This window comes from Peromyscus maniculatus, chromosome 4, assembly GCF_049852395.1.
Source record: "Peromyscus maniculatus bairdii isolate BWxNUB_F1_BW_parent chromosome 4, HU_Pman_BW_mat_3.1, whole genome shotgun sequence".
Classification (NCBI taxonomy): domain Eukaryota; kingdom Metazoa; phylum Chordata; class Mammalia; order Rodentia; family Cricetidae; genus Peromyscus; species Peromyscus maniculatus.
In genome coordinates, this window is record NC_134855.1 from 68,022,859 (window position 1) to 68,034,196 (window position 11,338).

General features: G+C 54.3%; 1 protein-coding gene across 9 annotated transcripts; it reads right to left on the reverse strand.

Annotated features, from left to right (window-relative positions):
* Positions 1-357: 357 nt before the first annotated feature.
* Slc39a13 (solute carrier family 39 member 13) lies at positions 358-10,423 on the reverse strand. 9 transcript variants are annotated; one of them, XM_076569977.1, is made up of 10 exons: positions 10,313-10,423; positions 6,628-6,936; positions 4,296-4,409; positions 3,857-3,975; positions 3,363-3,464; positions 3,174-3,263; positions 2,179-2,229; positions 1,834-1,966; positions 1,587-1,686; positions 358-1,486 (listed from the first exon to the last, which is right to left on the reverse strand). In XM_076569977.1, the coding sequence occupies exons 2-10, from the start codon at positions 6,926-6,928 to the stop codon at positions 1,411-1,413; spliced, it is 1,086 nt and encodes a 361-aa protein (XP_076426092.1). In that variant the 5' UTR covers positions 6,929-6,936; positions 10,313-10,423; the 3' UTR covers positions 358-1,410. The 9 variants fall into 9 exon arrangements, with proteins under 9 accessions (XP_076426092.1, XP_042131565.1, XP_006984433.1 ...); XM_042275631.2 differs by having other exon boundaries at positions 3,857-4,014; positions 10,313-10,403; XM_006984371.4 differs by lacking the exon at positions 10,313-10,423 and adding an exon at positions 8,316-8,458 and having other exon boundaries at positions 3,857-4,014.
* Between the last annotated feature and the right edge of the window lie 915 nt (positions 10,424-11,338).

Sequence of the window (11,338 nt, forward strand, 5' to 3'; positions counted from 1 at the left end):
ATCTCTGTGAGTTCGAGGCCAGCCTGGTCTACAGAGTGAGATCCAGGACAGGCACCAAAAACTATACAGAGAAACCCTGTCTCGAAAAAACAAAAACAAAAAAACAAACAAACAAAAGAATCGCTAAGGGAGAACAGGGAAATCAACACCCTTAGCTCCACAGGTTCCTAAGATCAGCAGCGATGGTGATTAAGGTTCAGATGGGTGCTCAGGCATTCCTGTGATAGATACAGCGCTAACCATGAGACAGGGCAGGGAGATGAGAAACCTCCAGAGATGCACAGCAAGTGTAACGGACTTGGCTGGAGCTCATAGCAAGAGCTCTGCTTGACTGCCCTAGTACGTGGAACAGGCAGCAGCAGTCTAGGCAATATTTATTTATATCTATAGAACAGGTATTTACAGATAAAGACAACCACAGCATAACTGCTCTGGAATCATTCAGACTCGTCAGTGGCCACTTCTCTAACGCCCACAGCTGAGCAGCAGGGCTGGAGTGGACCAGCTGAGTACCTGGATGTCAGCCAAGGGAAACAGTTGAGGATTATGGCTTCAGCGTTCTCCCAGTTCACATTCCTGAGCACTGACAATGTGGAGCCCTCACCACCCCCACCTTACTCTCAACCCAAAGGACAAGGGGCCTGAGCAGGGAAGGGCAGCAAGGCTCATTCTCTGCCCTGGGCATGTCTGCTGGACCCTGTGCTGGCAGGAGCGTCCTGGAGTCACACTAGGAGACTGCTTGCCTGAGGACGACTTGCTGCCTTGCAGACTGCTGTTTGGCAGTTAGAGGTGGTGAGAGCTGCCTGTGAGGCCCAGGAGCATTTGCTAGGGAAGCATGAGCTAGCCAGACTGGCAGCCCGGGAGGAGGTCCTGGAGAGGCCGCCTGCTCAGTGCTGGGGAAGGGTAGGGAATCAGTGCTGAGTGGGGCTGGGGCAGCAGAGCACCCCCTCCTTTCTTTGGCTGTAGAGGTGGTGCAGGAAGGCCTGGGGAAATGGGTAGCAGGGAAGAGCTGTGCAGCCTCCACCTCTAAGGTGCTTGGGGCCCAGATGTACGAGCACAGCTTTAATTACTCTTGGGCTGTTGGGCTGGAGGCCCAGGAGGGACAACTCTGGGCTTCCCTGTAGCCCGAGCCCCATGGGCCGCTTTCTTTGAGAGGTGAGGCCTGAGCTGGCACCAGTGCTGTCACTCCTGCTGTTCTGTGACAGTGGGGTGGCAGGCAGGTGCTGCTCTGGGCTCCGCACACAGGGATCACAGTGTCGGTCTCGCACACATCTGGCTGCACGTGCACACCACGCCCTCCTTGTCCAGGGAGGCTGGTTCTAGCATTCACCCTCTGCCTCTCACACACAAAGTCACAGGACAAGTTGGTTCTCTTATTGCTTGCTATGCGGAGTGGGACGTCAGGAATGGTTACTCCACGAGCAGGGAAAGCAGCACCATCACGACAATGCCCGAGCAGAGCAGCAGCACCTGCTGCACGGAGTGCCTGTTGAGAGAGGGAGATAGATGGAGGCTCGTGGACAGGGCGGGCCAAGGCAGTAGTTCCTCCCGGACCCGGGCAATGGCCGGTCCAGTAGGTCACTCACCACGGGTCATCTTCTTCCAAGAGGTCAGGTAGCACATTCACCAGAGCAATGTAGAGGAAGCCTCCAGAGGTAAAGGGCAGGATCCAGAGCACTGTCTCCTCTGTAGGGAAGGATCAGCTGGTAGTGAGCTCAGGGGACTGTGTGTACCCCACCCTCCTGCAGGGAGACCAGGCAGACTAGCCCAACTGCAGCAGGGCAGCGGTGCCTCTGGCTGCTGTACCTCTACTGACCACCACCGCTCTCATACCTACTCCTTTGGGGGACTGGGTACAGATGGCGAAGCAGGCCCCCAGAAGGCCCCCCAAGGCTGTAGAGAACTGTAGCTTGGCTGCAGTCCATCGGTCAAAGCCAGCCCGGAGCAGGATAGCAAAGTCACCCACCTGAGGAAAGGCCCAGATGGTCACCCAGAACCAGACCACAGGAACACCCAGCCTCCTGTCTATCCTGCCTCTGGGCCAGTACCTTGCTGTGTCTTCCCCCAGCCCACTTCTGTGGGCAAGGCCCACCCCAAAGCCCTGGCCAGGTTCTATACCCATGCTGACCATGGGAACCTTGGGATCTTTGGCCTTGGGGCCACCCTCTGGGCACTTACCTCATGGGGGATCTCATGCAGGAGGATGGCCATGGTGGTTAGGAGCCCAATCTGCAGAGATGGGAGTCTGAGTCTGATGCCCTTGCTGGGCAAGTAGGCTTCCCCACACCCGGTCCCTCTACAAACATGTATTGTTTGAGTCTGCTCTGGGCGGGGCAGTGTAGCTATAGGAAAGACAGTAGAGCCTAAAGGAGACAAAGCCTTAATACTGCAACAGGGTATCATCTACAGATGTCCTGGCTGCATCCACAGCACATCGGGACACATGCAGCCCCTAAGCCGCAGGCTGGATGTGGCTCCACATGGAGCAGTGCTGTGAGGAATGTTGACAGGTGCTCTGGAGAACAGGGCAGGGAGGACAGGTGCCTCTTGGAAGTACCTTTAAGTCGAGGCCCAGGGATGAGGAGTCAGCTGTTCCTAGAGTGGGAGGAGGAACACTCCAGGAAGAGGCACAGTGACTAGCCAGTGTTAGGGGTAGAGGGACCACTGGGGCCGGAGCAGGGAAGACAGTAGGAGACGAAAGGAGAAGCATATGCTAGTGGGCAGGGCCAAGTCTAGGAGCCGGACAGAGGCATCCAGAGGAGGCGTGCTGGCAACAAGAACAGCAGAATGGGACAGAAGGTGCGATGGGGGTGGGGGACTAGAGGTTAGGAGTGCTTACTGCTCTTCCAAAGGACCCAAGTTCAGTTCCCAGCACCCACACTAGGTAGCTCACAACTGTCCATAACTCCAGCTCCAGGGACCCAAATCCAGCCGGAGGATCTTTGCCTCCAAGAGCACACAAGCATGTGACGCCAGCACGCACATGCAAATAAGGTGAAGGGAGAGGATGAAGATACTGTAGCACTGAGCAGAGGGTCAGGGACGGGGGCTTCCCAAAGGTACTGGTAATAAAAGCAAGAAGCAAAGAGACTGTTTTGAAGGTTGATCAAATTGGTAGACATTGGTATCATTCCCACCAGAAGTGCCAGAACTCTACCTGCCCCATCCCTTACCTTTTTGCTCACGAGGAAGCTGGCAGCCACAGCCAGCCCATGGGTGAAGTTGTCTATGGTGTTGGCCAGCAGGTTGAGATAGCCACTGACCTGGGAAGGGAGAGAAAGTCGGGCTGAGCCAGGGAGGCAGAGCTGAGCTGGCCATTCAGCTCTGCAGCTGCAGGAGGGGGGCCCTCATGGGCCACTCACTTTGAGGTTCCGGACCACGGCTCTCAGGCCGGGCTCTGCAGCCGGCTGGGCCAGACAGTGGCCTCCATTGAGCGCGGCAGCAGTGGGGTCTTTGCTGGGGGTCTACGGCCAGAAGAAGGAGAAAGAGGTGACATTAGATGCCCCCCACTCAGACAGGCAGACAGAAAGAGAGAAGGGCAAGAGACACTGAATACCTCTTTGATCTGGCTAGACTTTGCTGACCCTTCAGCTAGGTTCCCCAGACTCGTCAGACCTCAACCCCACACTACTGTCATTATCCATCCAAGATCAAACTGCTTCAGAGGCTGACACTGTCACTCAGGAGTTTGCTAAAGAAGTTGGTCCACACTCCCACAGCTCTCAGGAAAGAGCCAGGAGATACTTTTGGGGGGGGATTCAACTCAGACCCTGGGCTTCTCCAGGCCCTGGGTACTTACTTTAGAAAAACAAAAAACCAAAACTGATATATCCAGGCTCTGGGGCCTGTGGCTCACCTGGCTGGGGCCCTCCTCCTTGCCATTCAGGAACATCTTCTCCAGTGCCAGAAAGGTCAGGAAGCCGGCGATGACCCATAACCCCAGCTGCTGCTGCTGCTGCAGACTCTGTCCTTCACCTGCAGGGGGAGCACTAACAGGCCATGCCAAGCCAGTGGCTAGAAGGGAGCCATTTGGAATGGGACCTAGGTCAGAGCTAGTCCAGGGAGGAGGTGGGGGACTGCGAGGCTGGGGGTGAGGGGGCCTGCTGAGCAGAAGCTGGGCCCTAGGACTCCCAAAGAGGCCACGGCGGCAGGATTAGACCTTCCCTCTCAGACTAGGTTTTCTGGGTCTCTCTTCCCATATCCCTCCCAGACCCTGCAGAACCGGCAGGGCTTAGGCTAACCCTGGGCATGGACACCAGCTCTGCATTCCTGTCCTGCCCTGCGGTCTCACTCACCGGGGCTGTTGCTACAGGTGTAGGCCCACGCCTCTGGCAGCAGGTGCAGAAACACATTGCCCAGGAGTCCGCCTAAGGCAAAGCTGAGCAGCTGCTTCAGTCGCCAGGCTCCAGCTGCAAAGCAGAGACATGAGGTCCCGGCCCAGCTTCTGCTCCCAAGCCCACCCATTTCTAGACTGCAAGCTTCCAAAAGCTGGATCTGGGCTACTGGTTTTCTGGGTAGCTCTTCTTAAACCCACAGGCCCAGCCAACAAGGGCAGAGCGCTCAGGAGGAACATGTGAGAGTCTGAAGAGCCACTGTGGACTCACTGGCTACTGCATATTGGTTAAGAGATGGGCTTGGACCCTGGCAAGTTCCAGCTCTCCAGCCCATCTGCTGGCATCCCGAAGATAACTTCTGAGACTCAGTTTCCCCATGTATAAATTGGATCTTGTTGAAATTAAATAACAAAGAATAAAGCAAATGTTCATTAAATGGGAATCTCCTCAACTAGTGCCACCTGCAGAAAGCTGACAGAATTTTGGGGACTTTTACGACTTGCATATCCAGATCTGGAAGTGCTTGTCAGTTATAAAGCAACTGAGGCCTAGAGGAGAGATGCAGCTGGTGGTGGGGTGACCCTCAGGCGACACTGCTGTCCAAGCTATCCAGAAAGCAAATGCTTCCCATCTGTAAAACGTAGCCCGTACTCCAAGCGCATCCTGCACGGGCCCTGCCCAGGCCTCACGCATACCAAGTAAGCATTCTACCACACAGCTACCCCTGGGCTGTTTGAAGAAGGACACTTGTTGCATGGGCATGACAGGCTCCAGGAGGATGTGGATCACAACTGGTAGCAACCATCAGACAGACACCATCATCCAGGAGCCATCTGGTTTAGTGAATGGTTCCTGAGCATGGCAGATGGGCAAAGGCTAAGGGCATTCACTCTACTTATTCATTTACTTTATTATTATGTGTGCGCATGGATACAGGGGCGCACATGTGGAGGGCAGAGGACAACTCTGCAGAGTCTGTTCCCTCCTTCCACCTTTACATTGGTTTCAGGAATGCAGTCAGTTTGCCAGGCCTGTAAGGTAAGGGGTAAGCACCTTTACCCACTGAGCCACCCCACCAGCCCTTCTTCTTCTTCTTCTTTTTTTTTTTTTTTTTGTTTTTCGAGACAGGGTTTCTATGTGTATGTAGCTTTGCGCCTTTCCTGGAACTCGCTCTGTAGACCAGGCTGGCCTCGAACTCACAGAGATCCGCCTGGCTGTGCCTCCCAAGTGCTGGGATTAAAGGTGTGCGCCACCACCATCCAGCCAGCCCTTCTTTTTTAAAGATCTGTTCTTTTTAAATTATATGCATGTACACGTGTGCAGGTGCCTGCCCAGACCAGGGGATCCTGCTGGAACTGTAGTTACAGACAGTCGTGAGCTCCCTGACATGAGTGCTAGGAACTGAATCTGGATCTTCTGCAAGAGCAGAATGTGCTCTTAAGAGCTGAACCATCTCTCCAGCCCCTACATTCTTTTTATATTTTGAGAAAGGATTTCATGTAGCACAGGCCTCTGCCTGGCTATGTAGCTAAAGATGACCTTGAACTTCTGATTCTTCTGCCTTCACTCCAATTCTGGGATTTTCCAGTATGCGCTACCATATCCAGTTTTATTCGGTGCTGGGGATTGAAGTCCCGCATACCAGGCAAGTACAATACCAACTGCATTACATCCCTAGCCTTTACAGCGCCAACCGAAACTGGAGGGGAGGCAGCACTTGCTCCCCTTTGTACCCAGGGTTCAACACCTGCCCCTTCCCTGTACCAGGCAACCCTCCAAGTGCTCCATCTAAAACTCACAAGTTAGTAATGGTACTGTTTTCACTGGTGTGTGTGTGTGTGTCGGTGTGTGTTGGTGTGTGTCGGTGTTGGGGATTGAACCCAGGCCTTGAACATGCAGGCAATCATTCGACTACTGAACTACATGCTCCGACTTATGATCCCTATTTTCAAGTCTGGCAGACTGAGGCAGAGTGAGGTTAAGTAACTTGCCTCATGTTCTACTTAGTTGGTGAGTGGCAGAGCCAGGATTTGAGCCCAGGTAGTGTGGCAGCCATATTGCCAGCCACTGTTCATACTGAGTCTGGGGAGTGGTTGCTGAATGAAAGAAGAGACAGATGCATGCATGGATGAACAGGTGAATATGGACACCTTATTCCCACAGGACCAAGGTGACACTGATCTCCATCCCAGATACACCGTATCTGGTACATGAGACCTAGCATTTCCCAAGAGCAAGCAGCACATTTCCCCGGCTTCGAGCTGATTCTCAGGGCCACTGAAGGGTCACTCACCTTCTGAGCGCAACATGGTCCCCATCTCCAAGGGAATAACCAGCAAGGGGAAAACCCCACTGAGCCCAACCATGAGAGAGCCCAAGAGGGAGCAGATCCAGGTGTCCAGTCGCTCCCCACTCAGCAAAGCCCCCCAGGACTCGCTTTCTTTATTATCCAGGCGGCAGGCAGCTGCGGCCCCCAGGCTCCGGAGGGCTGGCTGAGAACCTCCAACCCTTCCCAAGAGCTCCAGGGCAAGGACAGTGAGGAAGAGGACCCTTCGGCCTGCCATACCGCAGCCAGGGCAGGAACATCCAGGCATGCCAGGTGCTGGAAAACAAAAAGACTGCTTATATGAGCTGTCTCCTTGGACCACATACCCACTTAAGAAGCACAGCATCTCCTCCCCCGTCTCAAGCAGCCATGGCATCACCCTCCTACTTGCTCCACAGAGGACACGGAGTCCCAACAGTGGGAGCACAGAGCAAAGGGGTTCTCTGCTCCTCTACACTTCTTCCAAGAACCACACATACTTTCCTTCTGAGCTGGCTCCAGCCTGTGTGTCAATGTGTCCGCCGGAGGCTAAGCTTTCCCTAATGACTGGGTGAGGCATTGGCTAGGCTTTCTTCAGTCACCGGAGGGCCCATCCCTGCTGGGTGTCTCCAGCTGCCAGGAGAGGCTTGGCTGCCAGGATGTGCCTGTGAAGACACTCCAGGGTCTAAGGCCAGCACTGTCTAGCTCGATGAGGTAGCACTGAGGAGCACAGGTGGGGAAACTGAGCAGTGGTCCAAACCTCTTCCTCCTAAATGATCTCTTGGGTACCAAGAGACAAGTGGGGCAGAGGAGAGATGCTTCACAGATGCCAGAGCCACAAGATATGGTGACTTGTGGCTAACTAATTTGGGGATCGAGATTTTAAGCTGTTTGACTGTAGACAATTCGTGCAGCCTCGGTGTTTTCATCAGGCAAGGGAGCTGGGTAATGCCTCCCTCACAGAGCTATGGATATGAGATGAGCTTGATAATGCAGGTAGCTGCTGGCATGGAGGAGGGAACATAAGCCCTCTGTGTGCCAGAGGAGGCCTGAAGCACTCCCTGAAGGAATGTGTTCTGCAGACAGATCACCGGATGGGGATGTGAGTCAACCAAGCAAGAAGTTCACTCTGGAAAGTTTAAATGTGGTCTGCCCTGTCTTATACTGACTGTGACCTTGAACTGCCTCAGTTTCCTCATTTGCTAATGGATGGGAAGAGAGAAATCATCTGCCTCTGGTTGGTGGACTAGAAGCCTATGTCTGGGATCTGCAGGCCTTAATTAGTGAGACCCCCTACAGCCACCACCACCACCACTACCAAAAAAAAAAAAAAAAAAAAAGAAGCAAAGCTTCACTGGACCAAGGCAGGCCCTAGCCAGGTCAAGTCCTTGGCGGGGCATGCAGAGGCGAGGGGACCACAGATTTAGCCGAGAAGTATGGGGTATGAAGAGAAAGGAGTCAAGAAAGTGAGCCAGAGTGTCTGGTGGAAGGAGGGGACAAGAAGCGGGGCAGCGGGGGAAGATGAGGGGCAGAGTGTGGGACGACAGGGGTAAGGAAGCGTCAAAAGCAGGCAAGTTCCACTCCTAGACTCTGGACGAGCCGCGCGACCGGTTTGGGAACCGACACGGTCCATCCCGCCCCGGACGCGGGGCCCTGAGGGTCCGGCGATCACTCACCGTGCGGTGGCAGCGGTGGCGGCGGCGGCAGCTGCAGCGCTCCGGGCGGGCCCGGCCATCCAGCTGCAGTCTCGCGCCCCGCCCCGGCTCTGCCTCGCCCAGCCCCGCCACCAGGCCCCCCGGCCCGGAGCCACCCCCGGCCGTGCAGCCACGTCACACGGGACAGCCCGGAACCCGACGCGCCCGGCACCGGGGGGCTAGACGGAGCGGCGGCGGGGGGGCGCTTCCGCTTCTTAGAGAGGGGGGACCCGCACGGTCAGCGCACTTCCGCTCGGGCCGGATTACGGGGCTGCGGAGAGGGCAGGGCGGAAGTGGGTAGCCCCCACGGGCACCGCCGTTGAGTCCATCGAGGCGAGGGCGAGGGCGGCGGCCACGCGGGGACCGCGATCCCCGGGGCGGCGGGGCTTGAGAGCGGCGGCCGCCTCCCTCCTGGGGCTGCAGTCCCAGCGGTGGCCACGCGAGGGCGCGCGCGGCCGCCAGACCGCCCCGTCCCGGGATGAGGGCCTGGCTGTGGCTCTCTCGAGTCCGCCCCGCGGGCCTGGCTCCTCCATGAGCTGGGAAAAGGGGAAGTGCCTGCCGCAAGGAGGGGCCTGGCCCCGCTACCTCAGAAGAGGGAATTTTATTCTTACTCATCGAATTATTTTTATGCTTTGGTTTTTCACTTGGAACCTCAGGCCGCTGTCTCCAGGACAGTAACCCTTTGAGGTCCGATACATGTTTCTCGCCCCTGTGCCCTGGAATTTCAAGCCTGGCCACCGTGGGCTCTGTTCTCTTAACCCGACACACGCTGGGCCTGGACTCTTTCTTAGACTACCGGAGCAGTTACTGGCAATCATTACTGTAGTGCTCTGATCTGGTGTATCTTGACTGAAACCCACTGTGTGCCACCCGGTAACGTGAGTTATCTCAGCAAATCCTCATTTTTAGCCTCCAGATGGCTAGTGATGGTTGGCCTAGGGCCAGGCAGCCACAGAGATGGCAGGGCCAGAATTCAACTTGGATGTACCTCTACCTAGGGCCTGTGGTAGCCGTCTCGTGTCTAAGCCGGAACACAGGTGCAAGTGTGGCCTAAAATCCCCTTTACTTCCTATCTGGGAATTAGCCAGCAACCGGCTCAGGAGAACATTCAGCCGAGGCCAGATGAGGACTCCCTTGGGCAGACTGTGGCAGAGTGAGGGTCTCTTGAGTCTCTGGTCTCAGCCCTCACTGCCCATGGCAGCTCTCTATGTCTGTGGCTGGTCACTTTTTCCTTCTGGGTGCTCTGAGAGCAGACTGAACACATCGCAGCTGATGCCTCACCTACCGTGTGTGTGTGTGTGTGTGTGTGTGTGTGTGTGTGTGTGTGTGTGTGTGTGTGTGTTACATATATGTTTGTCCGTTGTTTATTGGTTTAACTTGTTTCATTTTGAGACTGGTTCTATGTAACCCTGGTTGTCCTGGAACTGGCTATGTAGATGAAGTTGGCCTCGAACTGACAGAGATCTGCCTACATCTTCCTCCTCAGTGCTGGGATTAAAGCCTTATGCCACCACCCCTGGTCTATTTATTTGTATTTTTTGATATAAGGTCTCATCCTAGACCATCCTTGAACTTGATCTGTAGCAGAAGATGATCTAGACTTTCTGGACCTTCTGATTATAGGTGTGCACTCCCACACGCCATTTATGCCGTGCTGGCACCAAGGGCATTATAAATGCCCCTCGATTAGCTACACTCCCAACAGTTTTTACTCTTCTCCCCCCCAACCGAGACAGGGTTTCTCTGTGTAGCTCTGGCTGTCCTGGAACGCACTCTGTAGACCAGGCTGGCCTCAAACTCACAGAGATCTGCCTGCCTCTGCCTCCAAAGCACTGGGATTAAAGGTGTGCGCCACTATGCCCAGCTAATACACTCTTTACATTTGTGCTTTCTAGACTACCAGCGCCTTTCAAATGCTTCCTGTCTGGCTTTCCCCACCAGCCCCATATGTCTCCCAGGATGTGCTTCTGAGTCCTTACGGAAGTTCTGAAACAGAATGCCCAGTAGATTCGTTGCCAGGAGGAGATGTTTAGCGATGCCACGCTGAGACTTTAAAGAGGTCTTCCTCCCTGTATGCAAATCATGCCATCTTATGCAAAATACCTCACACTATGCAAATGATCTCACAATTACACTGTCAGCATTCCTGTCTCTAGAGGTCTAGGGGCTCCTGGCCACCCAGGACAGGACCAGCAAGACTCAGCTAGAAATACTTCTTGCTGTGTACTTTCCTCCCTCCTGGCCTGGAATTTCCAGCATCAGAACATACTGAATTAAAGAAGCAAGCATGGAGACAGAAACATGAGCAGGGCCATCAGGTGAGAAGATCCATTGTTGGAAACACTGGCTTTGATACGGAACTTTAAAAAGTTGATCTTGGAAGAAGGAGATATGACAACTGCTTTTTCTTTATTCACGAGTCTTCCCCGGCTGTAGCATCTTGAGGTCTGGGGTGTGTCTGCCCCAAAACGAAGCTCCCTACAGCTGCCATGGGGTTTTCTATGGGTTATGTAGTGAGAGGTTTTCCTAGGCAGCGGGCTGGATGGGACTGGGTCCTGTGGCTGCGGAACCTGAGGGTTTCCCAGTGGCCGAGACACGCTTTTAAGAACGACAAAGATCCATAGAGAAAAGACTTGGGCAGGGAGTGTAGCTCAGGGTTTGAGCATTCGCCCGACACACGAGGCCCTGGCTTCAGTACCCAGCATCACCAGAGGGAATAAAGGAAATAAAAATAAAGAAGACAAACTTTTGAAGCTATAGAAAAGATTTTAAAACCACACTGCTGTCCTACAGAAATCTTGTCTGAAGGGATTTTAAGAGTTACATTTTACTCTATCAATGAACACACATGCATCTCCCAAGCATCCCGTATCTTTGTAATGATGGACTCCTCCCACTGATGGCGAAGTTTATTCCTATTAAGCCTAGACTGATCAAGTTTTCTTGTTTTGGGGTTTTTTTTGGGTGGGGGGTCTGATAAGAAATTTGTGAACTCTATCTTTGGT